The sequence below is a fragment of the Sturnus vulgaris genome, chromosome 15 (genome assembly GCF_052056855.1).
Source record: "Sturnus vulgaris isolate bStuVul1 chromosome 15, bStuVul1.hap1, whole genome shotgun sequence".
In the NCBI taxonomy this organism is placed as follows: Eukaryota; Metazoa; Chordata; class Aves; order Passeriformes; family Sturnidae; genus Sturnus; species Sturnus vulgaris.
In genome coordinates this window covers 5,795,036-5,822,754 of record NC_142257.1, presented here as the reverse complement: position 1 = coordinate 5,822,754, position 27,719 = coordinate 5,795,036, and the positions used below count along the sequence as shown (strand labels likewise).

At 46.3% G+C, this 27,719-nt stretch overlaps 1 protein-coding gene across 3 annotated transcripts in view; it reads left to right on the top strand.

The window, feature by feature from the left end:
- The first annotated feature begins 1,581 nt into the window (after positions 1 to 1,581).
- GRIA1 (glutamate ionotropic receptor AMPA type subunit 1) overlaps positions 1,582 to 27,719 on the top strand; it is a 122,023-nt gene continuing 95,885 nt past the window's right edge. For all 3 annotated transcript variants that reach the window (XR_015806970.1, XM_014876044.2, XM_014876045.2), the window contains exons 1-2: positions 1,582 to 1,893; positions 3,967 to 4,104. Coding sequence is in view for 2 of the 3 variants with exons in the window: in XM_014876044.2 (XP_014731530.1) it covers positions 1,812 to 1,893; positions 3,967 to 4,104 (220 nt within the window). In the remaining variant the exon portion in view is untranslated. The remainder of the gene's footprint in view (positions 1,894 to 3,966; positions 4,105 to 27,719) is intronic.

The following is a 27,719-nucleotide window of genomic DNA, read 5'->3' as shown; positions in this document are numbered from 1 at the left end:
TCTCTAGTGAACCTGCCACCAAGAGGCATTGCCTGGTCACCTGGGAAAGGGTGGTTTGGGGCAAAAAAGAAGAATGTTTCAAGGCTCACCAAGTGGAAAATGCAAACTTCCTGAGCTCTGTTTTTTGCAGTGTAACTGTACATTCTGTCCTGTAAGAGGCCATCAAGTCCCAGGCATCAGTGCCATTCCTTCTGATGCAAAGCTGTAAGAGTGCAGTTCAGAGATCCCACACCAACTCTGGCATTTATGTGGGTGTTTCAGCATTTTGTCACTCTAGAAGTCACAGTGAAATCCACAGTGAAATCCAGTGAAAGATCCCAAACTCTTTTTTTGCAGAGATGAAGCGAAGTATAATAAACAAATATAAAGAGTAGTGTTATCCCTGTCACACGTGGGTCCTGTGGCCAGCAGGGAACATTTCTGGGCCACTGCAGATTTTGCAGGCTTGGTCATGTCACATTTCAGTTATCTCACTCTTCACTGTGCTCATCATCTATAAATGGTCCTTCTGCAGGAGCAGCTCTTGACCTTTAAACATTGGTCACCACTCTTTGGTGTTCTTCAAGTTTGACCACACACATTTGGAGATGGGGAGAGGACCCAGGGCAAGGGACCCCACACCCAAGCAGGACACGGGGCATCTGAGTCTTTTCTAATTCTGCCCCAAACTTCCATTTTTTCTTTCTATTTCCTCTCTGCTATGGACTCCTGGTGTGTATCAAGGCTAGAAACAGCAAGGGCAGAATATCTGGGCCTGGCCATAGGATTTCAGCTTCTGTCATCAATGGCCTCAAGTTTGGCTTAGGACTTCAGGGGGGAATGGGTGAATTTTCTCTCCTTTCCGAGGTGACTATAACTCTGTGTGCACCACAGTTCTTCAAAAATATCCAAATCCTAGCCTAGGAGCTGGGTTTTCTTGGCTCTACCTTTATTTTTCTCTTCCTTTTGTTTTTGAGCAAATCTGCTTATGGTCAAATAAGCTCCAACCTCGCTAGAACTGCCATGAATCAGCTTCTGAAATGGTCCAGGCTAAGATAGCCCCCTAATTTCAGAAGCCTGCCTGACTGCTGGTGCTGGTGAGTACAGATCCTTCCATGTCAAGTGCAGTGGTGAAAAGCCTCATCCATTAACAGTGGGCAGGAAAAATCAATGGGAAAGGTGATGTGGGGTTTCCTTGTTTTAATCCTTCGGGATCTCTCGTTTGTTGCTCTGAAATCCTTCCTTCCAAGGCACATTTGCAGGACCCTCTTTGTTATCCTAATGAGCCAGGCTCCGCAGAGTGATGGGTTCAGCTCCCGGGCCCAGGGGTGCGAGCCCAGGCGATGGATCACAGGCAGAGGAGTTTCAGCCCTTTCTCTAGAGGAGTTTGCCACCTACTGATTTCACAGGTTCCCTTGAGCTCCTGCCGAGAGGAGCTGAGGGGGAAAGCTGGGATTTAGGGGTAGGTGGGCATCGCCCTTAGAGACCCGAGCCGGGACCCCCGGGGGAAGAGCGGGGTCGGGGGGATGCTGTTCCCTGTGCTGAGCCCGGCTGGGAGCAGGGGATGGAGCTGGGTGGAAGCGCCTGGCGTGTGCGTGTGCGTGTGCGTTGTGTGTGGCGGGGGAGGGATGTGCATGAGGAGCGGGCTCTCTTTCCTTCTCCCGGGGCTCAGTTAATCCTGCTGCCAGGCGCTGCTCAGCGGCAGTCTCAGCGCCGGGCTCCGAGCGGGGGAGAACGCGCATCCCGGAGGCGCAGCTAAAGAGAGCAGAGCGGGGGAAAAATCAAATCTATGCTTGGAACTGGGCTTCTTTTTCGCCAATGCAAAAGGGAATATGCAGCACATTTTTGCCTTCTTCTGCACCGGTTTCCTAGGGGCGGTGTTAGGGGCCAATTTCCCCAACAATATCCAGATAGGTGAGTGCGGGGCTGGGGGTGATGGTCCCTGACGAGTGGGTTAGGGGTGGAGACGGGGTGGTGGGGCAAAAGCGACCCGTTCGTGTGCTTGCAAAGGCACGATGTGTGTGTATGTCTGTGAGAGAGGGCGAGGGGCTCAACTGCGAGGGCTGGATGTGCGCGCTGGTACCAGCTCTGCCGGAGCAGAGATGGATCAATTTGGCTTTGGGGGGAGGGGTAGATTGGGAATAAATGCCTGCACACACACAAACACACACACACACACCAACACAGAGGCAGAAAAGTGCCTCCGAAATGGAGGAAGTATGAAAAAAAAAATCTGTTTCTTGCCCGGAGAAATGCCTGGGCTGCCATTGTGTGTTGCTGCATTTGCAAAATCAGAGGTTGCATGATACATTTTTGTGAGGATGCTCTCATCTGTAGGTAACTGGGACGGGAGGTAACAAACAGAGCTCTCTGTTGTTATTGCTAAAGAATAAGGGCAAAGACATCGGAAGAAGATCTTGCATTGAAGTCTCTTTCCATTCCATGCCACTTGCTTACCCTGCACACCAGCAGTGCCTGTTTGATTCCTTCCTGCCTTCCTATAACTTCTCAGTGCTCCTCTCCCTCCTTCCCCGGGTTTATTATTACTCTCCCATTGATATTTATTGGTGATGGTTTGTAACCTAGCCCCAAATTCCCTTCCCTTGCATGCCGGTTTTCTTTCCCGCCTCCCTTCTCTCTACAATGCCAATCAATTGCTAATCCACCAAGTTCAGGCAACTCCTGCCTGAGTCCAGCTGCACAATCAGTGCTTTTATTGCTGTTCATGCTGCATCCTTGTCTCCCTCCCTTCCTGTCTCCCCTTTACCCCAAATTTGTGCAAAATCCCAGATTTTTTGCCTTTCGACAAACGCAACTTCGCTACGAGCATCTGATTCCTCCGATATCCGTGATTAGGCTGTGGGGTGGGAGGAACGGGGGAGGTGGGGGGATATTGATGCACAAATAGCCCTTTTCACACAAGGAGATGCCCCCTCTACTAAAGATGTGCGAAGTGACGTTGATGGCTGGTCCTTGCCTATTTGTTTCTTCCTCGAGTCATCTTGGGCATTGATACTTTCTGCAGCTTTATTTTAATTCTCCCTTGTTGCTAAGTGCTTTGTTTCCCTCCTCCTGAAATGCCAATAGCAGCTCTCTTCAAATGCATATAGATTACAAGACAGGTTGAATTTAATAGCATCTTTCTGGAGGCTGAGAAGGGATCTGCTGCAAGCCAAGGTTCCTGCTGGGGGAGCAGCAGGAAACTTTTCCTAGGGCTGGGTTATCGCTGCACTTTGCTCCAGATCCGTGGGGGAAGAGAGGCTTAAGTCCAGCTCAGTCCCAGTTCGTACCCTGTTTGTATCATTCTGTGGTTCTGGGTTTACCTGTACTTCTGCACAGATTGATTCCTCAAGTTTCCTGCCCAGTTTTGAGTTTGGCCACTGTCACCTGTTAAATTCAGGGGTTTGCTGTGTGACAAGCCTCCAGCAGCAGCAGTTGTTTGGTCACAGTCCCATGTCACTCTGGCTGTCACAGCCCTGTCCCCTGCTGGGCCAGGCTCAGCCAGGCTGCCCTGTACCCCAGAGTCCCACAGTGAACCCACCTGGAGCAAACCTCTCCTCCCAGGCAGCAGGGCTCAGACTGAGCCTCATTACAAGAGAGAGGAGGAAGGAAGAATCTCGGTTTTTTACTGAGGTGATGTTGGCAGCATTCCCATTCCTTGTGCTTGAAGTTACGGGGGGTGAGGAGGCTGAGCTGCACCCATGGACTATCCCTACCCGGCAGCTGCCTGGCCTGGGGATGCATCAGGGCTCCTATATGTGATCCAGGGTTACATAACAGACATATTGGAAAGGTTTTCTGCTCCCAACCTGTCCACAGTGGGCATTGAACCCTTGGGTCTTGAGTTCTGGAGGATTTCTGAGTTTAGAGGCACTTCCCCGTCTGTGGAGCTGCAGGCTCTGCTCTCGGGAATATTTTGGACTGATGATGTTTCTACTACGAATGTTCTTAAGACCTTTCTTCTTATTGTTCTGTTTTTCTCCCCAGGGGGGTTATTTCCTAATCAACAGTCCCAGGAACATGCAGCTTTTAGGTTTGCGTTGTCTCAGCTCACAGAACCCCCCAAGCTCCTTCCCCAGATCGACATTGTGAACATCAGTGACAGCTTTGAAATGACATACACCTGTAAGTACCAGCGCCCACTTGCTTCACGTTCTTTATTCCTGACTTTTTTTTATTTGCTGTCTGAAATATGGGACATCTCGCACCAAATGTATAACTCACCTTTAGGATCCAGGCAAGAAAACCCCAAACATAAATAATACATAAATAGATAAAGGGTTTCTGGGTTGTTTTGGTTTGTGCTAAGGAATAGGGGTGAGGTAGTGCTGCAGTTAATCCAGCATGTCTTGTCTTTTCCCCTTCCATTGCATCCAAAGTGGAATAAACCCCACAACACTTCATTTCCTCTTGTTTCTCTAACCTCTGCCCAACTCATTACATTGAGGTTTCATCCCCATATTTCCCATAGCTGTGATGTACAACAAAGACACCCCTTTCCACCCACAGAGCTCACAGAAGTCTCTGTTTAGTGTGAACAGCTTCTTCCTCAGCCCCAGTTTAACCATCTGTCTTTGTAATTTAAGAAAGACCTAGCAGAAACCAGCAGCTTGGTGCAAGTGGAGTCTAAATCCACAATAAGGGCATGCCTAATAATGATAGAGGGAGGTAAGAGAGTTCAAGTTTCAAGAAATTTATTCATTGGCTCTAAAAACAGATATTAAAGAATGAGTTTGCACCACAGAATTGATCTCAGAGTGTATCTGCACCCTGCTAAAGCACAGCACATTCGCTGTATGGCTCTCATTAGATGATATTATTGGGGAAAAAAACCTGGCTTGCTAGGTAAAGCCAAGGCTAGCAGCAACAAACAAGACTAGGAGGAGGAAACCAAATGAAAACTAAACCCATGACACAGCCCTGTGGTTGCTGTGGCAGCCTTTGCTTTCCTTGGAGCACAGGGTGCAGTGCTGTGGGCGAGGGGCTCGCGCCGGCAGCGTGTGATGCACAAAGAATTCTTTGGTTTGACCTGGTGTCAGACACTGCTGCTGGCACTCTCTGAGTCTGTGTGTGTGTTTGGGGGCTGTCAGGAGAGGCTGGAGGAAGCCTTCCCTTCATGGAGCCTGTTGGATCGTTGTTGGCTGGCGTCTGGAGTGTCCTCTTGAGTCACTGAAACATTCCCCCTGCAGTTTAGTCGTGTGGGATAGAGGTGAACACAAACTGTTCTCTCTGCTCAGAAAAGCACAGAAGGGATCTCCTGGAAGAAAGATCCAGGAGAATTAATGAGGCTTTTTGAAGTAAAAAAAAAAAAAAAAAAAAAAAAAAAAAAAAAAAAAAAAAAGTTGTGATATTTTCTGTTGGAGGGTTTGCAAAGACAAGATTTCAGGAATTTCCTGCCCAGCATGATAAAGGAGAGAGAAGTAACAATTTGGCCACACTTTCTTTGCAGTATCTAATGGCATATCTAAAGATTTTCTATTTTCCTTAATATCCCTCTATTTGCCAACTACAAGGTTTCCATCAAGGAAGAGCAACTATTTCAGCTCTATCCAATGGCACTTTCTTGGCAGGAAAACCAGACAAATAGAAGAAAAAAGCCAGACCTTGTATCTATCAAGGGAAAACGTCACCCACCTGGGGTAGAGTTGCTGACTGTGGCTGGGGATGAGCTATTTCAGAGCTGATAGCAGGAAGAAAGCAGAAACTGCAAGAATATCACTCAAATAAATTCTCCATCTGCACATGGCTTTCCCTCCCTCTCCATGCCTGCCACTAATGGTTTTGTTTACAGCTTTGATGGCAAGACCATGACACCAGTTATGCTTCAGAAATCTGTCATTAGTACTGCGGGGGCAGGGGTGGTCTCACAAAAGCTGAATGGAAGCAAGGCAGCCTCCCAAAGGATGTTATATTTGAGTTCTATGTAGGGCACATTGTCCTAGATCAGACCAGCAGAGCACTCTGCACAGTCCAACTTCATTTGTCCTCGTTTTGCTTTTCTTATAATTAAAAACTTCCTAAGTTCCTCCAGACTATGGAAGGCAGCATTTGTTTTGTAAGCACAAAAGAAGGTGTTATTCCATGTACCCTAGGGGTGAAAAAAAAACCCCAACCTAAAGAAAACAGGCCATTAGGAGACCTGATTTTAGAGTACTCTAGAGCTGAAGTGAAACTTTTGTCAGGAATTAGCTCATTCTTCATCTTCCAGCTAATTCCTTGCCTGGCTGCCAAGACTAGATATCAGCAGAAAGATCTGTTTATTTAGAGAGAATAAAAACCCTGCCCACACAGTGGTCCTTATCTTCTGAGAAAAGACTGGCCGTGCTACCAGTTAAAAGTACCAGGTTTTGTTCCCATGGAGATGGAGAACACAGCATTTCCTTGCCATTGGCATTACCTGCTTCTATGACAGTTAAGGGTGTTTAGACCCTCTGAACCTGATGCTTCACCTGTCTGGGTCTCCAGCAGTACAGCTGAGCAAGACTAGTAGGTCCCAGCTCCACTGCAAATCCTTCTTTGTGTTGGGATCCAGCCTCGTGTGCTAAATGCAGTCCTTATGGCAAGTGTCTGAAGCAGCACCATTCAAAACACAGAGCAGATATTAAGAATCAGTGGTGACAGCAAAACCCTCTTTGGGCGGCCTGTGGGGTGGTGATGAAGCTGCAGGATGAAGTGCAGCACAGTGACAGCAGCCTGGCTGAGGAAATCGTGTGCAAAATGTACCTCAGCATGAGCTGTGACCCTGCTCACCTCTGCCTGGCACATAGCTGCTCGCTGGAGAGGATGAGCAAGCGGTGACAGTGGGTGCAGTGACACTGCCAGCTCCTGCCCGGGTGACAGCGCCGCTAATGATGCGCTGGTGACAACAGCACCCATCCTAGGGAGAAACCTGGACAACAGAGAGGCTGTCTCTGTGACAGCCCAGCAATAACTTTTGCATTTCTGGTGTTTTCAGATGTGGACTTTTTTTGTCGTTACACAGTGGTGGTGAAAGCCTCAGTGAGGGTCCTGTGGTGCCTGTGCTCAGCACGTCAGGAGATGATGATTTTAAGCAAACCATCATCATTAAGAAAGCAAGAAGAGGTTGTAGATATGTGTGGTGGCTTCCTGTTCCATGTGCGGGGTTGATGCTAATGTTGCATCACTGATGCACGGGCACATTTCAATAACTGAAATATCTTCCTCAATTCATTCCATCCCACAGAATAGCTGGTAATGAACATGCTCCGTGGTTGCAGCTGGGTGCCTGATGGGGCTTACCCGTATGAAAGTACACACCTGCCACTCTGAGGGTTCTTAACTAAAGGTTAGGAGGCTTTACAATTTTGTGCTGTTTCTTCAAAAGCCAAGGAAATTGTTTAGGGGAGGAGGGTGACTTGAGAGTCCTTCTTTCAGCAGAATTACACAGCAGTGCCGGGTGACTATAAAGGGTAAAATGATGGTGTGGTGTAGCTGAAATGTTTACCTAGTGATGTAGCAGAGCAAAAGCCTTCTGATCAGCTTTAGGGGCATGTTCAGATGTTCTGTCTCCACCCATGTTTGGAGAAGAGCTTTATAGCCTCCACACAGTGTCTAGCAATCCCCACCATGCTGTTCTTGCTGTGTGACTGCTTTCAGGGCAGACCCAGAACAGGAGAGGTGAGGCTGCAGGTCAGAATGGAGAGGGAAGGGGGATCTGGCATCCCTGTGCCAGATGAGAGGGCAACGACCTTTGCAGCTTAAGAGAGATCTGCAAATTCCTGTCCCTGGAAGGTCCACAGTGGATGGGAGCACTGTTTGCTGTTGACAGCAAAGGGATGTCAGGTTTCTTGCTTGAGACAACCTGTGCTGGAAATAGTTTTGTCCTGTTCTTCATCTCAGCCCCCAGCTGTGCACAGTGTAATTCACATCCCCGTCCTGTGCAGAGCACGGCTCCTCAGGGAATATGAGTTGTTTCAGCCACAGCTCCATAGCTTTATTTAATTTGTGGTGCAGAGATTCCTGCTTTCAGCCTTTGGCTGAGGTCCCCAGGTGAGCCTGGCAGCAGCAGGCAGGTTTGGAGGCTGCTCTGGCTGTCCTGAGAAGAGGATGGCTCAGCAACAGCCTGCCCTGGGGACTGTGCCCTGTGAGCAGGGCTCACACGAGGTGAGTCACCAGCTTGGGAAATCTGCCCCTGCAAAAATCCGGCTGCTTTGCAGGGATGACCAGCGACTAAAATAACCCCTGTTCGTCACAGAGTCCTGCAGCTTTGCTGAGGCAGCCATCAGATTTTGTGTACTTGGGTGGTGGGCTGCTGGCTAGGGGCATTCAGGAGCTGCACACCTGAAACACAGGGGTCTGCACAGGATAGCAACAGGATTTTACAGCTGCAAGAAAACTTGTAAAGAGGCTGAAAAACAATGAATTATTTATTCCTCTCCTTCTCTGTATGCACAGATACAGTTACTATGGGGTCCTCATACCGAGTATATGCTGTGGGTGCTGCTAGAATATCAACAGTTGAATCTGTTCTGCAAATTAGAAAATGAACATGTAGTTTGGATTCTGTTCTTATTTTATTAAAGCCTCCAAGCACCAATTAGAGAGGGATTTGTAGTGATCACTCACTCTGTGCTTATGTTCTTATCAATAGCAGCAAGCTTACATCCAGATCAGCTATGAAATGAAGTCTTTCTTTCCTTCTTTTCCTTGGATACTTACATATATAGATAGAGTATTTATAGAAATTGCTTTTTATCTCCTAAATTACCTCTTAGAGATAGGAAGGAATAGGCAAGCATTTGAATGTTCTCAAATAAGGATCTAAATTTGGTTTAATTAAACAATTACTGTGTGTTGAGTTTAAAGGAAGCTTCTTTGTTGACAAACATATGATGGTCGCCATTTCTTGTAAAGGTGTTGGTGTAATTATTCCAGCAGTAATCAATTAGAATGCAATTTTTATAATTAAACTTCCACAGTATAAATAAGCCCAGCCCTGTAACAGTTGTGGTGTTGCTAGACTTGTTTTTATTTTTACAGTGTCAGAAATATCATGTAAGTGCTTTGGGATTTTCTTTTCCCTGCAGAGCTCAGGATGCCTGCTATGACTATTTAATGTGAGCTGAGCCAACAGAAACATGGATTTAATGATCAGATGCAGTCTGATTAATACAACACAGGTACTACAAGGAAATACATCTCCTTGGATTATGTAAGAGGAAAAGATGTGAGGCAGACAGATGAATCATGGAGCATCAATTCACATTAGATCAACCTGAGGTTAAGGTTGCTCAGTTTTGGGCAGGGATGGGCTGTAACTTTCTAGTAAGTGTGTGTTTGTTCAGTGAGATGCCAGCAGCTCGGAGTGTGCTGAGGGGTAAAATCCTGCCAAACAGAAGGGAGAAGGTCCTGGAGGTGACACCAGCCCCCTGTGTCCCACCAGGGTCCCCGGGGTGGGTGCTGGGTGCTCAGCAGTCGCAGTCACCACTGAAGGCAGCAGCTTGTCCCATATGATTTCCCCAAGAAGGAAAAGCATTTAGAACAGGATTACTGAACTGTTTGCTCAGCTATGGCTTGGAGGGCATACAACAGGGCAGGCTGTCTGTCTGCCTCCAGGGACCTGGGCACGGAGGGTTTTGGGTAAATATGGACTGATACCATCAGCAGGGACACTGATGGGGCTCCCCTTGTCTCCTGACAGAGGCAGCCCTGTGAGAGGCTGGCACCACACACCAGGAAATGTATCCCTCAGTCTGGTGTGTCCATCCCTTCAAAGGCTATGGGGGCACTTATTATTTGCAGGGCTATTTTTTGTGTATTTAATTTTTTTTATCCTGGGTGGTGGGAGAGTTGCCTGGGGAGAAAAGCAGATATGATGCCATAAGGAAAAATCAGAGGGAGGAATAAGGGGAATTTCACACCTGCAAATCTATCTGCTCATCTGGAAAGGATCCCAGCACTGGTGACAAGCAGAAAAGCGAGTGAAGAAGTAAAATCTGGGCTCTGCAGTAGGCAGAGGAGGGATTTGGGAAACAGTGAGCAGCGCAGGCCAGACCTGTCCATTGTGTGACAGTCACAGCTTCCACTCACAGCTTATCTTTTCTTCTCTAAAAATAAAGCCTTTTCATGTGATAGGGATTCTACTAGGCCAGAAACAGACAAGCTTTATTTTTTGGCATTATTAGCAAGGTGAGAGTGGAAATCTTCATGTGACTGCAAGGAACACAGCGTGGGGAAGTGTGCTGTTCATTTCCAAAACTGGTGGGAATTTTAGTTATATACATTTACATTTCCCTTAATAGGGTTAGGGCCCCAAAGGCAGCAGCTCTCTGCCACCAGAAATGGAAAAGGTCCCAGTTAGCTTCAGTAACACATGGAGCTCAGAGCAAACACAAAATCAACATGCTTCTTAAAAAGGCAATAAGTCAGGGAGACTTTAATATTCTAAAGATCCAAATTCTCCAGGGTGTGGTATTAACAGGAATCTGAAGACAAAGATGCATTTATTTCAACTGCATTCCTTTAAAGGGAGGTTTTATTTCTCTTATTTTAGTTGTGTAGAAATTAAACAGGGCATTGTTTTTCCTGGTGCAAAGCTCCATGTGAAATCCCTTGGTAACACCTGAGGAAGTCAGGGGTTAGGCAAGGTGCAGAAGGGGAGCCAAACCAACACATTTGCAATCCACCATCATTCCAGCAAAAAATATTTCAAAATGGTAGGGAATTGTTGGGGCAATAGCAGTGTGGTATCCAGCAGAAACTGCTCCCTGCTCACCTGCTGAAGTGATGGCTCATTAGCTTAGACAGTAACGAGTCTCCAGCTGGCTGTCTCACACTGCCCTTTTAGCAGCCACCCACTTGTCCCCTCTGGGGCACTCTTAAAAACACACCCCCAACAAGACAACACAAAAAGACAACAACCTCCTGAAGTGTTGATTCTTTTCATTAATGTAGATCAGTTATATTCCCTGTTGTCTGCAAACCAAACCCTGCCAATCCTCACCCAGGGTTGCAATTCAGACGTGCTTATGCTTCGCCAGACTGAGTGACCCCTTGAGGAAGCAGCAGTGAGAGGCAATGAAGAAGTGAGTGACAGCTAAAAATTGCCATATCTTGGCTTCTCTAAGAGGGTCTTTTCGTTCTTTGATTTTATTTGTTTTTGACAGAGTGGAGGAGTGCAAAAGAAAACAACTGATGTCTAAGATTGAGTTGTACTGATGGCAGGATTCTCGTGTGGATGTAGCATATGTGTCTGCATTTCTCTATATGCTATAGGAGTGTTGGCTTTGATTTTGTAAGTGAGATCCTGCCACTATGCTAATGGAGATGAAGTGGGAGGGAGAGGAAAGGCTGAGGGCTGAAGGGTCAGAGGAGAGATACAGAAACCTCTGTAAGTAATCTGGACGCAGAATGTGGAAGAATCTCACATGAAATCAAGGGCTATTTCTCACCTCCCCACCCTCCCGAACACTTTGCTTTGATCTTTGCTAGCTAGCAGTGGGTTTCAACAAGCAAAAGACATCAGTGATTACACAGATTCAGACGTGGTTTTTCTCCTGCTGGCCTGCCAACATCCCCTGAACGTCCCGAGCTTTCTTGGCTTTCCTTCCACGCAGCACCCACATCCCATTCAGTGCCATCCCATGGAAGGAGAGCAGCACTGCTATTCTGGCCAGTAAACAGCAGAAGAAATTACCAGCAGGCCTGGGAGCTTGTGAAGAAAGCACAGGCAAGCAAAGTCCAACACAGGGACAGAGGATGAAGAAACCTCGGGGTAGGAGACATGGCATGGGAAAGGGGCCAGGCAGCAGCTCTGGAGGGGCTGTGGATGTGCAATAGGTGCAGTTTTCCCTTGTCTCTCTTTTCAGCCCTTAGCTAAGCAAGGGAAGGATTTCTTTCTGAGGGTCTGCCTCCTTCTGCTCAAATCTGAACTGGAGCTAATGGTGTCTCCTGTTTGGTCAGCTCCTGTCCTCCACCTTCACACAGGTGACAGGATGGTTGTGTTGGGAGGGTTTGGCCAGGGAAAAGGGAGACAATGCTGAGATACAGACCACAGTGGGATGAAGGTGAGCTGGAAAGGAGGCTCTTGTCAGAGCTCAGGGGGTGAGCACCCCGTTGGTGCCCAGCAGGGAAACAGGGGCAGGTGTGAGGCAGCAGCACTGTGCCTGCAAGGGCTGAGCAGCCAGCAGAGAAAGAGGCCTGGCCTGCAGGGAGTTCAGGAGAAATATCTTTGTGCAGAAGGTGATTAATGCCTTTAATGAACTACCAAAGGAAGTAATAGAAAGCCAAGGCACACAGTGGGGGAAGGGGTGAGGAGATGGTGATGTTGAGAGGAGGAGGCTGGGAGCAGTGCAGCCCGAGCAGTGATGCTGTTCCCGGCTCACTGTCCCAGAAAAACAGGCAGGCACAGCAGCTGTCCCCAGTCTGTCCCCAGCAAATGCAGATCTGAGTGCATTTCACAGATTTAATCAGAATTAATTCAGTCTTCCAGCCTGGCTTCATTCTGGGGTCTCCTGCTCATCTCGTTATGGCTGTGCCAAAACCCCCTGTGTGCAGCTTCAAGGTGTGGGGATGGCAATGTGGGAGTCCCCGTGCTCCTGTCCTGTGGGGACAGCAAAGACAGAGGCTGTGGGGAGAGTGGAGCCACTCCTCCACTGTCAGAGAACTGATCTCAGGTCCCAGGAGTCTGGGACCTGGATTAGCCTTGGCTGGCAGGCTTTAAGAGTCATCATTTGTTTGGGAACCTGCAAAAAATGTGTGGATGAAGTCAGGCAGATTTCTAACATTGAGTCATCTATATCATAACATCCTCCACCTCAGCAGCCTCGTGTGCCAGACTCACAGAGACCTCAGGGGGGGCAGACACCAGCACCTCTCCTGAACCCACAGAGCCCTGAGCAGTCCCAGGGCTTGCAGGAGATCACCCATGCACAGCCACAACAGGCTGGAAAATCAGACATGCCCATGTCTGTGTGCTGATGCTTTGAGGGCAGTGAATTCACTGTGCAGCCCTCAGGTGGGACATGATACAACTCCTGCATTTCCATCTCTACTTCCAGAGCAACCACACACCTTCATAGATGAGTCCTTCCCAAAAAGCCCATACCATTTCTTGTTCTGGAGAAACAAGCACTGCTTTGGGGTACAGGCTTGTTCAAAGAGGAAACTCTCATTTAAGCATCACCACAGTTTTAGTGGGGTTTAGCAGTCACTGCATTGGAAGTACCAGCACTCAGCGTCTCAGACAGCAGCTCTCAGTGACTATTTTCAAAATTCTCTTCTTTGTTTGAGAATATTTAGCCCATCAAGGCTTGTTCTCGAGTCCTACATGTGCCCACATGTCCCCTAACTGAACTTTTCCTTCCTCTGTGAAGTACCAGCTGAAGCAACAGAATTGTGTTGATATTGGCTTAGTTCACTAAGACTGAGACTTTGGGAGGCCGGTGAGATGAATCCTCTCCCAAAGTGTCTGCAGCTGCATTATGCTCTTCTGCTAATTCCTCAATACCCTGCTGAAGGTGACAGCAGTATCAAACATTTTGCTGCTCTCCCTGCGAGCAGCCTGTAAAGGCTTTGATAAAAGCAGGCATCACATTGCAAACAGGCTCTTCGCAGTTGTGCTATTCTGACGTATTGCTGGGATGTGAAGAAAGCATATGTTCATGGCACAGAAACTGCTCTGCTCAGGTTCTCCTTCTGTATTTTGGTACTGCACTGCAGTGGCCCCCCAAGGGCAGGTGCCTGGCCTTGTCCTGTGATGTGATTTTATCCTCTTGGCCTCTTCTGTTTCTCACTTTTCACGGGCTTGCTGCTGGCAGGAGTGTTTGCAGTGCTCTGACAGCCATGCCTGGGTTTGCTTTTGCAGTCTTTATGCAGATCTCTTTCTCCCTCTTCCCCTTGATACCCTCCTGGCTGATAGTGCCTAGGACTGGGCTCTAGGAGAATTGTGGGGCTGGTATCATCAGGGGAGGAATGCCTTCAGATGCTGTGGCATTTCCAAAACAGCACCCAGGGATCTGACTGAGCAACCCCCACTAGCTCAAATGGGAAGACCACAGTTAAACCTTGTGTAGCACTGGAATAAACAGTCTTGTGGGAAAAGAAAAAGACCCCATTGCTCGGCCCATAAAAAATTAATTAATTTCTACAGTGGCATCCTATAGCAGCTGAGACAAATCAGACCCAGGGCTCTAGATCAAAATATACCTGAAAATCTTGGGACATACTGAATCTCATCCCAATCTGTCATGAGTTCTAATTGCCATTTGGCAGCAATCTCAGAGGAGTTGGAGAGCAATGTGTGTTCAGGTTTCCTGTTTCAAGCCTGTCTCAGGACAGAAAGTAAAAGTGTGAATCCAAACTAGTGAGTTGAGCAGAACAACTTTAAAAACAAACAGGGGGGAAAAAAAGTCATCCTCAGGGCTGTGGAGTGAAATCCAGAGCAGTGTTGTGGAGGCTGGAGATTGGGGCCAAGACATTCAGGTGCAGCAGCATCCTGCAGCAGAACCACGGGAGCCTTTGGAGAAGGTGTGTTTGTCTCATCCAAGGTGTGTTTGTGTCATCCAAGGTGTGTTTCTCATCCAAGGTGTGTTGTCTCAGCTGTGCAGAGCAATGAGGTGTGTGCCTGTAGGACAAGGGGTGCCTGTGCCAAAGGATGATTCATGTGCAGAGTACACCAGGTGCTGCAGAGATGCAGAACACAGGGGTGAGGCTTTTTCCCCTAGCTATCCTTGCCTGCAGGCAATACAGTAAATTCTTCACTTTCAACAACAGCAAACTTAGAGTGAAAAAGGCCTCATCAAAGGCAAACGGCACTTGACAGTCTCCCTTTAGCCACTGGAGAGCAGCAAGCAGACAGGCGCAGGAAGCTCGTTCCCATCCCTTGCTGTCTGGTGTTCTGTGGTTTTGGCATTGAGAAAATGGGAAGCATCTGTGAGCCCTTTGGATCACAAATGGATCTGGGAGCCTGCTACTTCTGCTAACAACTCATTTATTATCAGGGAGCAGTTTCTTCTGAGCCAGTGCAATCTATCATTTCTTAAAGATGCTGTGTGAGACGGAAAGAATTTGCTTTAAGAGTTGGCACCTGGAACCCAGCAATGAGTCCATTTTTGGGAAGAACTCTCCTTCCTCACTTCCTCACTAAAATTGCTTTTTCCCAACTTCAGGAAGAAGGGAGAAGGTTGTTCAGCAGCAGAGCACTCTTTGCTCTGAGAAGTTCAAGAGCATCCCTACTCTGAAAAATTCCTTGGGAGATGCTTCTCTCCTACTTCTCCTTTGTTTCTCTCTCCATGAGAATAGAGTATTTTGCCCAAAATACTGATGTAGGGAAGGTGAAGAGGCTGCTCCAGCCCCCCTTGCATGGAACCCATCCCTGCAACTGCAGGCAGGCCAAGTCTGCCATGCACAATATCCCACCCCCAGGCAGCACCTGCTGCTGCCTGGCCTGGATTTCATGCTGCTGCAGCACAGAGCTGCTTCCTCTGCCATGCCAACCCATTTGCTTCCCCAAAGCCTGGTGCTGCTGTGGGGCCACCCTGGAGCCCCAAATGAGTCCCTGCAGCCAAAGCAGCTGTGCCAAAGTGCATTTTCCCTGATGCATTAGGTGAGGTCTGTGCAGATGTTGAGTGGTCTGATGTGGGCACCCCAAATCCAACCCTCCTTTCCTATAGACAGCAGTGATGTGATGAAAGCCATTTAATTCTGTTCTTTGAAGCAGCTATGAGCTCACACCAGTGTTTTGGGATGCTGTTATCTCCTGGCTGCTTAAAATCCTGGGCTCACAATGTCCTTCAAGGGAATTTGCTGTAAGCAATTTGCTGGAAAGATGTGCTGGATGTGCAGGGTGCCCAGGTGATGGGGCACTGTGACTTTCTGCAGACATTTTTCTCAGTTTTCATGTTCAATTGGTTGATGTGGTTTAATCATTCTTCCTTTAATCTGCACTAAGGAATTGTTCTAAGAAATTACATTTGTCTTAAGAAAAAACATTTGTCTTAATTTTGGTCTGGTGTTTAAACATCTTTTCAATGTGATGGGGAATCAGGGCTACACATACATGTTTCTACACTAAAAATTCCCTGGATTTTGTATCAAGCCTTTTCTAAAGAAGGTTCACTTGATCCAAAGAAACTCAAGGGGTTTTGTGACCTGTGATGTCATTGTCTTTACCTTTCCTGAAGATTTTTCCCAGCATCATTTTGCTTCACCCTGATTTTAGCTCATTTTCCCCTTCCTTGCAGCAGGATTTTCCTCTTGGCTGTTCTGCCTGTGCCTCCAATCATGCCAAGCCTCACATGAAGATGTTTGACCCTCTCACATCTGTTGAGTTTTCTACTCTTCACCTGTTGCATCTCCCTCTTGTCAGGAGTTTATTAAGCTGTCATAGCAATGTTTCAGCCTTATGTTTGTTTATCAAATATTTGAGGTCTTGATTGTTAGCTTAAGCCTCTAGGTACCCAAAAAATCAGATTTTTAAAGGTGTTTTAGTGTTTATCAATTCCTCGAAGAGCATCAGTACCTAACTGTGATATAGAGTGTTCTGAGTGATACTAAGTGTCCCTGTGCATCTGTTTCACGTGTAGCTGTAATAGGATTATTATTTTATTCAAGCCACTCTTTTTGGATGAAAGAGCAAGCCAAAACCTGAATTATAGCTCAATTATTCTTTTTCATGGAAGGCATGTATTTCTGCTCTCCTGTTCTCTGGTGGTGCTGCAGAACAGGCTCTCACAGCTGCCAAGCTGCCATGGTCCACTTTCCCCCTGCCCACACGTGGACGAACCCCATCTCTGGCTATTCCTGGCTCTGCTGCTCTTTGGGTGACAAGGGGAGGGGGCAGTGCTGGCTGGTGCCAGCCTGGCTGTGCTGCCCTGGAGGGGGCACTCAGCTCCTCCTCTGTGCCTTGGTTTGTCACAGTGCTGTGGGACATTTTGTGGGGGAGCTGATCCCCTTCCCCAGATCCTCATCTCTCCCAGAGTGAGATTTTGCCTCAGTATTGTGCACCAGTCTTGCACCTTGTTTTCTGTTTTGTCAGAGATATGTCCTGCCAAGATCAGATGGCTGAGGAGCTCTAATGGCTTCTTCGTGTAATTTCTTTCCTCAAGAAGTGAGAGGAAAATAAAATGTGCAAGGGGATACACTAAGACATCAATGGTTAAAAAAACAATTAAAATCTTGAAAAGGTTGTATTGAATTTGAGGCAAGTGGTAGAATCAGGCACAGATGATAAATGTGCACTGAAGGCTTGTGGCAAGTGCATTAGAGGCAGCCTCTGAAGTGTTCTTTAAATCAGCATTTGTTGCAGCTCAGTCCATCCCCAGATGAAGAGAGCAGTGAGATGTCTCCTCTGATCCCCATCCTCTCCCCGTGGGGCTCTGTAATTCCTGCTCACAGAAGGACAAAGGCTGAGGTCCCAAGGGGGCAGTGCCTGCTGCTTTGGACTGTGTCAGCTTTTCTGCAAAGAGTGAAAGGCTAATCACTTCTCAGACATGTCCTGAAGTTAAGGGACACTTTGACTTCCAGCCTCGAGTGACCTACCTGTGCCTTTGAGACCTTGGCTGTGCCTGTAGCTCTTCCTCGTGTGTGTGGGACTACATGTGAGGGCTGGCTTTAGGGAGAAGTTCTATTTTAAGGGGATTTGGGATGCTGTCCCGTCCTGTTGTCCAGTTTTTGGGTTGTTTGCTTTCGGGATTTTTCCCAGTCAGACTGGGCAGTGGTATTAATGAGGCACACCAAAGCCAGCATGAGAATACCTGGATTCCTTCTGATTCTGCTGGAAAAGTCTGGATGCTCAGAAGGCAGGATGTGCTTTCCGTGGCTGCCAGTGTTGATAAATAACTGGGGAGAGCTGAGTGAGCTTTTGCCCATAGGAGAGGACATGGCTTTGAATTTCTGTTCAGACCCACACTGGCCTCATTTCCTTGCTTAGGCACATATTTATAGTTCCTTCTCTTCCTAATGAATCTCATGCCTCTTTGTGTAGATCCACAGATCCTTGGCAGGTGGGGATGTCTGTCTGGTGGACACCCAGAGCTCCCCCATGTCTGCTGGCACATGAGCAGCAGCCTGTGATGTCTGGGAAGTGATGGGGGAGCTGCTCCTCTTCTCCTGGAAGTGCCAGGCAGCAGCATATGGGTAAAGGCCACGTAGGTGCTCTGAGTGGGTGAGCAGAGACTACCTCTGCATGCAGGATCCTCGGGAATGATTTTCCCCAAGCAGGCTCTGTCATGGAGCAGAGAAGTGGAAGTGCCAGGGGGCCACGCTGAGTGGCCACAGTCTGCATTTGTCACCACCTGCTCTCCCTTTGCTGTGATAAGAGCAGGAAATGTTCTTCACATCAGCAGTGTGTGCTCATTCATCTCCACTCCCCAAGGATAAGGGCACGAGTGTGAATCACCTGCTCATCTCAGTCCTCATCTGCCTCCCATATGTGGCTCTGGGCTCCAGCCCGTCCTGCTGGGCACCTTGGCAGGGCTGGGGGTGGACAGGGACACAGGTAAGGCACCTGGGGAGAGGAGGGTGTGAGCCAGCTCTGCTGCTTCTCCTACTGCCCACAGGGAAGTGTTTAATCTCCCGATGGGAGGAAATTGAGAGGTGCATTTAACACTGACCCTTGCACAGGGGAGGACAGCTTCTCTTGAATTCACTTTTGTGCAGCACTGCAGTGGGTGAAGCTTTTCCATTCAGCTCAGGCAATGTACCTTTAATTTCCCTTATTGATCTTTAAGGACAAAGAAAGGTTATCAATAACTTCCTATTGAGTAAAGACTTTCTTTTGAAACTTCCTTTGGAATAAAAAAAGGTTAAAGGCCATGGATACTCTGTTTATCTGAGCCAGAACTCCTGTCCCACGAGGATTAGGTCTTCATTAGATAAAACATTAGGGGGCAAGTGGCTTGGTTTGTTCTTTCCATGTGTATTCCATTATTTCTCTCCCCTCCATGTAGGGAAGGCAGTTTGGGGGCACTTCTCTCCCACCCAAAATTTTTAACTGGTTGTGACTGGAAACTCATCAGACTTTTAAGAAGTCCCAGTGGACCACGAGCCATCCTTAACCTAGAGAGAGTCAAGGAGATATCTTCATGCCCATGCTAAAGAAATAAAAAAATCTCTGTTCTTTTGGGCTCACCTCTTCCAAGGTAGGAATTTCCATAGCCAAATGACTGCATGCAGCCCAAATTTCAAACTCCACCCAAATTCAGATTTCCCAGCAGACCCAGTGTAGATACAACAGAGGCATTTCAAGTAAGGAGGAATGTATATTCTGTTTTGTTTCTCATGCTGTGGTTTAGTGGCTGTGATTGTGGTGAGACCTGGAGCTTTCCAATCTGAGCTTGGCAGAGAAAAGCAGAATATGTCTAAGTACTGCAAGAATTATAATTATTGCTAGGCATTTCTGTGGTTTTATCAAAGCAGGAAGTGAGTTCTGGGAGGGCTGTAAACAGATGCTTTCTCCCAGGATGTCCCCCGGTCGGATGGACCCTGGCATAAGCAGGTTCTTCCCAGAGGGACTCCCTTCTGAGTTGCAATCAATAACAAAAATGACTGTTGGGACAGCCAGAGGCACTGAAATCAATATACCTGATGCAATGTCCTGATCATCCCTGTGTGGGAAAACAGCCACTTATTGCCTATAAAAAAATTTATTTTCTGAGGATATTAGAGGTTCCTGTGTAGTTGGGGGCATTAGCTTTATTTAAATGTTCAAAATATTTATTGAGGACATGCTTCCTCTATATTCTCTCTTGATAGGATGCCCCAAATCCAGTGACATTAATTAGCTACTTAAACTTTTTCCCCCCCAGCTATGGCCAAATCTCTCTGGATTTAGCAGCACAGCAAAGATTTAACAGAAAGTTTAAATGGGAAAAGCATATGAGAGGAGAAATTTAGGATAAGGTTCTGTGCCTGTTAACTGATGGCATTTATGAATTATAGCTGAGAGATGTCATATCAGTGGAAATGGAAAACAGCTTAGTGGATTATAAAAATACCCTCTATAAACCATTTTAATGCCTAATTTTTTTAAGTCTCTTATGGTAGGTGTCATAAAAATGAATTCTAGCAGAAAGGATAAAATTTTTCCCTCGGTAAACTGGCTAACTGGTGATTAGAGGCTGTCAGGGAGAACAAACTCTCGACAAGGCTGAGGTGGAGTTTGGCTGAGGACAGCAGTCTCCCGTTTCTGGGGAGGTGAGTTTGCTTGGGGGTGAAGCAGATCCAAACCTGCAGGGAAAAAAACCTGCAGCCAAATGTCCTTCCATCCCCAGGAGGCAGATTCTGATGGACAGGAGGAGAGGAACGCTGAGGACTCAGTGGTGGGGGCAGGAACTGCATCTGGGACAGTTTTGGGGCAGCTCATGAAGGGAAATCACAGAGAGGGGCAGCAGCCCTGGAGGGCACAGCCAGGATTGCTGGAAACTGCAGTTGTGGGTGTGAGATAGGAGGGTGCAAAAAGTTGCCTGTGGGATGTCTTGGAAAGAGCCATGAGGTGATGCTGGACAGAAAAATTCACCCTGGTGTCTATTTGGCTGCAGTGATTTTGACTCCACTACTTTCTTGAGTACTGAGTATATTTAAAATTAAACCTGTAAAAAAGAGAGTTGCAGCTCTGCTCTGCCCTGTGAAGGAGGTGTTTTAGTTCCCAGTGACCAATGTTTTCAGAGAGGTTCCTCATTCCTCTGTGGCCCCTGGGTGCCTTCTGTCTCCTCCTGTGCCTCATTTTGAAAAGCTCACTCAAGGCTTGATTCTGGGCTAGGATATTTAAGGCTGCACTGTTTTGCAGCACATACCCAAGCTGCTTGTGTAGGAAAGGCAAATGACCTACCTGTCCCTGTCCTTTGACAGGCTGGTGCCTGGGATCCATTCAAAGGCGCTTATTCTCTCTCTACCTTTGAAGGCTTTGTGTCACTTTTCCCCACAGATCCTTGTACCTCAGGCCTCTTTTGTGGGTTTTTTTCCAGAAAAAATCTGCATGTGGGATAGAAATGGCATTACCTTTCCCAATGTGAGCTCACAGCTCATAGCAGAGCTGTGATTGCAATGTGTCATTGGGACAGTCAGGCTGTTTCCACAGGGAGGCAGGATTTAGTGTCTGCACTCCAGCTGAGCACCAGTGCAGGAAAGGCAATTTTCCAAATTAAATTGCACAGTCCAGGATGCTGAGCAGCTTACTTTTGGGTCCTGCTCTCTGCAAGAGACTTCATTGTGACGTGAGCTGAAGGGATGAGTAACAGACTGCAAACTGAAAGCTCACCAAAAAAATCTCCTGCAGAACAATCCAAGGGCAACCTGAAACCAAGCTCTCCAAGATCCAGTTGGGTTGGGAGTGTGTTTTCAGTCATAGAGAGATGAGCTGTCTTGCCTCTGGGCTTTTTCTGTTCTCCTGTATAAATCAACCAAGGGCTGACTATAAAATGAATTGGAGAGGAAAAAGAAAAGGGATTTGTCTAGCCCCTTTCCTTCCTTTTCCACTACCTTTCTCCTGTAGATGGCACAGGTATGAATCTTCATCTGTTCACCTTGCACCAAAAGTACCCAGAGAGGAAGAGATCTTGGGGACACTTGATTCACATATAAGTTTCCACTGAGAAAAACAAAAGAAAGAAAATATGGGAAATGTCTCCTGATTCCAAAGCTTTCTTGTTAAAAGTTGGGGGCATTATTCAGAGACTGTACTGGAACAGTGACTTTTTACAGTTCTGTAGTATCAGAATATTTGGGGGGGTTTGCTAGCTCTGTAGTCAGGTTATGCTCTGGGAAACCATTTTCATTTTGACAGAGTGTTCCCAGCCCAACTCTTTTGGAGGCTTGAGTAGCCTGTGCCCCAAAAAGACAACAAATAAGTACATTGTGCAACTTATCAGCACTGCTAAGCCCATCGGGTGTTTATTAAAAATCAGAGCTGCTGGTTTAGTCAGGTGGCTTTGCTGTGCCTGTGTAAGAGCCTGGCTCAGAGTGCAGGAGAAGCAGCTGCTGTTTAGGATTTCAGGACACCTTTTGCCTTGTCATCACCTGGTGATCATGATAAACACCCCCATTCTCCTTGCTTCCAAACAGACACACACAATACCCACTATTGCACATTCCCTGCTCTCTGCCACGCTTTTATCAGAACCTGAGTGGGTTGCAAAGTAATTCTTTGGATGTACTCATAGTTGCCTACCAAGCCAAATGGGAATCCCTTTAGTACTTTTTTTTTTTTTGAGGAAGGATTCCAAAAGGATCCTGTGGACTAGCCATTTTGGAGGACTGGAAAAAGAAAGCAAAACTATATTGTCTGGAATTTCTGTAGGAGGTTTCTTTGTAGGTTTTTTTGGTGGTTTTTTTTTCCTGCTGGGTGCCTAGAGTTCCCACCAGAGGCATGGCACATGTGTTTTACTACACATTCATGTTGTGCATTAGCATGCAGGGATATTACAGGAGGTTCTCCAGTGTGGTGAACAGGCGTAGGCAGAAAATTGATTTCTCAGGAGATTTCAGCAAAATGGCATCTTGGGAGCTGATCTCCCATCAGATGCCAAATTTCCTTTCATTGATGATTTTGATCCTCACACCTCTGTCATAACAACACACAAGGGATATTGCTGTTATTTTCCAAGATTGTCTTACCTGTTATAAATTCTGAAATAAAACTGGAGGCAATTAAATGGGGAAGCTACTAGGGTGGTAGTAGAGAAACTAATTCCCTTTGCTTTTCAGACATTTCATTTAACAAGTGTCTTAGAAAAGCTCTCCCACAGGACAGCTCCATCATGTGAAATTCCCAAGGGATACGACAAGTCAAATAAATAGTTCATCTGCTAATTAGATGGCTGGTGGATGATTGCATTTCTTTCTGGGAGGAGGAATCTCACCCAGATAGGGAGGGTGTTTTTCAGGTGTGAGTGCACATGTCCATTTGTGTCCCCCAACCAAAGCAGAGCAGAACAAATCACTGATGGTTACTTTTGCTAAAGGTGTTTCAAAGGCATCATTGCACCCTTCTCTGTGGGGAAAGCTTGCTCTGAGTTCACGCCTGTGAGCAGGAGAGCTGAAAGGAAGGTTAGCAGCAGCAAGGATGCTGAGGTGCTGAGGTCCCAGCAGAGTTACACACAGTGGGGAGGAAAAGCCCTGAGGTGTTTGTATAATGTCCATCATCTGTAATTCCTGTCCTTCAGTCCACCTCAGCCCTGGGACAGACACAGAACAGTGCACCATCTTTAGTTTGACCTACACCGTCATTGCTACTATTTTTTTAAAGCTGCTGTACTTCGGATCCTTTTATACATTGTCTTTTTTCTTTTTTTCTTTTTTCTTTTTTCCTTCTTGTGCATTATTCTAACCTGGAATCAGACCATATCTGCAGAAATCACTTTCTGTCTTGGGCTGGGTTCCCCTGCAGACGCCTCTGCTGGGATTATTGTATGAGCACACAGTGAGTCCAGGCACTGGGGTGCAGCAGGATCAATGGCACATTCCCGGATTTCAGGGGAAGGAGCACATCTGCTGCAGGGATGTCCAAGATCTGTTAAAACACCTAAATCCTGACCAGCACCATGTGCTGCCATTCCAGTCCTGAGCATTCTTTTGGAAATGTCAGTGCAGTTCAGTGTCATTTTGTATTACTGATTCCAAAGGAAGTATGAAAGCAATTAAAAAAGGATAACATCCTCCTTTTTGAGATTTCCAGTGTAGTAGGACTCTGCTTTTTGCTTTAGTGGGGTTTTTTTGACAGGTCACGGACAGCCCTCTGCCTGTCTCCCACTCAGAAGAGTGTTCTCCATAAGTCCTCCAGCAGAAATGATGTTTGCTGGAGTCTACAGACAGCCTGAAAAAGAAAAAAAAAGAGTTCTCAGAAGCATGATCCACATCCTATTCTTCCCTCTCCCCACACACTCATCACTGCATCTTCTCCCAGCGGAGCACTGCTGAAGCCTAAGATACCACATTAAATGTCAGTCATTTAACTACCAGTTATTTTAGCAAATAACAGTGGGACTGTCTCCCTGGGGTTGACTGAAAATTGTTAAAGGAGGGAACAAAAGGCAAGGAAAGAGAAAAGAAAAGGAGAAGAAAGCAAGAAAGGATCAGAAAGGACAAAGGGAAGCGCCAGGCAGGATTCATGATGCCAGAATCTGAGAGAGAGGAGTGGGAGGAAGGCACCCCAGTGACATCAATGGGCTCTGTCCCACCGAGAGCTTCAGGGGACGTTAATGAGCCCTTTGTGATGCACCTAAATTACCCAGGCTCAGCCTCAAGACTGTGCTCTCACTCGGGTCTCTGATTCTCCTGCTGGTGTCAGCAGCAGCTCTGCCACTGCCTGCACTTTCCAGTCATTGATTTGGAAGGAAACTTCTCCACTGGGGGGATGCTCCTGTGTTTGGGAGATGGCAAAAGACCTGCTGATAAATTCTATGAGAAGGATGGGAATCCTCCTTTCTTTTGCCTTCCATCTTGCTCCACATTCCTTTCTCCTTGCATTCTGCTCTGGAATCCAGTTAACCCTTGGTGGAACAGAAGTGGAGCTGATAGCTGAGTCTTGCCTGTAACAACTGGGAGATTTTCTCTCGGAGAATCACGTTAGCTCCCTGTGTTGGCAGTGCAAGTTTTCTCTACAAGTAGAAAACATTCAGGGTGTATTAATAAGCTGTCATCTGGTTGTTCTCATGAGTTGTGTTTGTTACATTCCCTGAGGCTCTGGTGGTTCTGGCATGGAGGGCTGTATGAGTTTTAAATCTGGAGTCTGTCCATGCACGACTTTCAAATTCACATTGGAGAACAGTCGAGGAAGGAAAAAGCAGTTCTCAAGTCAGAAGAGCACTCACTGTTGGTGTGGGCAGAGAAACCCACAGAGCAGAAAATCCCTCCCAGGAAGCCCTGTTCTCATCCGGAATTAATCAAAATAGTCTTTTGAAAGTGTGTGTATGGGCTGTGGATATCCTCAGTCACATCAGGGAATAGTCAGGCACAAAGCTTTTTTTAAACTTTTAAAGCTTTTACTCCAAGTAAGCCAGAGCAGAATTGGCCCCTTGCTTCAGGATCCCAAACCTGACCAGAAGTGATCATCAGGAAGAGTGTGTTATTTGTGGCAATAAACATGGAAACCCCACAGGAAAAATCAAACCAAAAATCCAACAAAACCAAGCTAAATCCAACCTTCTACAAATAATTTTAAAATAATAACTAGATTGTTATCTTCAAGATATCTCTATTTAGTTATATTTTAAAAGGCACACAATTTTTAACTATGCAAAAGATAAAGCAAATGTCTGAATTTTGTGTGAATAGTCCAATTACAATGATAAACTCTCTCCTCTTAACATCTCATCTGCTTGTCATTTTTAATATGGAAGAGGGAGGGCAGGAAAAGTGAATTTGTGCATGGAGTTTGTGTAATATCCAACAGAAAAAAATAATGCCTGACAAGCATAGCAGCCCCTTGAGAGCTTAATCATAATTGAAGCCAAGTACAAAAGGAGGAAATCAAACCTTTTGTAAAAGCTGGGGGCTTATTTAAAGAAATGAGCCAAAGCAGACTCATGCTTTGTCTGGTTTGAGGCTTTTCTGTGTAGATGAGAGCAAACTACTGCATTACACAAGTTATTTCACATCATTGTCCATCAGGGTTTGGGCTTTCAGTATGCTGCTCTAATACCTTTTACAAACTAGCTGTTTTCTCCCAGAAATAATGACAGGCCCACTCACATACTGCTGTAGAAGGTCAAAGTGAAAAGGAGGCTTAAGTTGGCTCTAAGTTCACACCTTATTTTTAATACTGTGCTTGTATGGATTAAAAATTTCACTGAGTACAGTTGGTAGTGAATTAACCCTTATCCCTTCAAGGCTGAGCATGCAGAGCATGTTTGTAGAGCAATAGCTGAAAATCCCAGGCTGTGTAACACAAATGCCAAATGATAAAAGTCCTTATTTGCTGGTTTTACTTGTCATGAGCTATAGAGGAGGTGCCTCTTTTTGAACATAACATAGGAACACCAGAGGTGTGACAGTGAGCACAACCAAAGATCAAACTGCCCAGTGCTGTGTCTGATAATTGGGTACAGAAGCCATTTAAGGGAAAGTATAAAAGATACTGCCTCCTGCTTGGATGCTGTTTAATGTAAAGTTTCCTCTGCCAGAGTTTGCATCCAGATTATTGTGTTTAACAGCCAGCAGCAGAGCAACCCCCTGAATATTAGTGGTCTCAAAATTCGTTTATACTGAGACTCATGTGGCACAGAGTTCCAGGACTTAATGTTGCATCACTTGGGAAAATGCAGCTCTGCTTTTAAACCTGTTCATTCCTGGGTGTTCCCCTAAATCTTGGCTTTTGAGAAATAAAGAGCATGTATTATTATTAATCGTTTTCCTCTCTCCAAACCATTCCTGATTTTATGCATTTCTGTCAGCCCTCTGGCATTCATCTTTTTTTAGGCTGCACAGTCCTGGTGTCTTCAGTGTGCCTGAAGTCGTCCATGACCCTGAAGGTTATTTTAACCTTTTGATGCCTTTTTGCATTCCACAGTATCCGTGGGACATGTGCAAGGGTTTTAGCTGCTCTTTGGCCCTTTTATGGATTGGAAACCCTCTGACTTTGCAGGGCTTGCTGTGTTCTACAAGTTCTTGGTGGTCTTAATTTTGAGCTGCACACAGTTCATAGCTCCAGGATCTGATCAAATGGGCATGCAAATGGAGACAGAGGCGGCACCTGCAATGGGCTGTTTCAGCCATTAGATCTGGGGGAAGAACTGTTGCATTATTCGTGGTCACTATTTCCACTGTAAACTCTCGTCTCATGATTACAGTTCTGCCACGCTTTCCCTCCTTCCCTTGCCCTTTCGTGTTTCTTGCTCCTTTACAAAGGTAAGGCGTGGCTCTCTGGAGTCCTCAGGGAGAAAGTGTCCTGTCAGGACAAGAACAGGAGATCCAAGAGCTCCAACAACCTCCCGTGTATCTGATGAATGAGGAAATCCCCCTTTTCTGCATATGCATTTTTTCCCATCAGCAATGGAGCTGATTTTACTTTCATGGTTAAAGGAAAATAGAAGCACATCCCCTCAGTGATAGCCAAAGGGAGTGATATGGTAGCTGGTTTGAATATCTTGTATCACAATAGCCTATTGCTTCGAATTTTATGCCATATGGGAGTAATTCAGATATCCTGTAGCTTCATCCTGGGTGTAACAAGAATAAGAACTTTATAAGTCTCTTTGGATTGCCTTAGCCTTTTGCATGATTTCTTACTATGTAATTGATTTGGAAAGTAACAGGAATGGCAAAATATGCCCCTAATGGGAGAGCACTGCATTTTCTGTGTCGTTGTTATACATAACTTCCATGTATATTTAAATGAGTAGCATCAACATAGAGCCAGGAGATATTACAGATATTATGTAGAAAAATAAGTGCTCAGGGAGTATCTGATGAATAAAGATTAGAATCATTTGAAGATCTGACCTTGCAAACATTTAAGCACAAATCTGTTTCCATAACCTTGCTCAAGCCATTTCCTGTGGACTGTGGGATGTGGGGTACCAGCCCATCTTTTCCCATCCTTCCCATCTTTCCTCAGCTCTGTTCCTGCTTTACTAATAAGACAAAACCAAACATTAAAACGGAGAGAAAGCAGTATTATGGGACTGTGAGTGGATTGAGAAGTAATTTTCCATTTCTGAAATGATTTTCATTCTGACATTTCCAGAAACATATGGCCCCATGTTCTGCGAGCAGTTTCTTAGGATGTGCTGTCCCTCTGCCTTGCTTCCCAGAACTCACAGTCCCCCACACACATGCTCACTCCA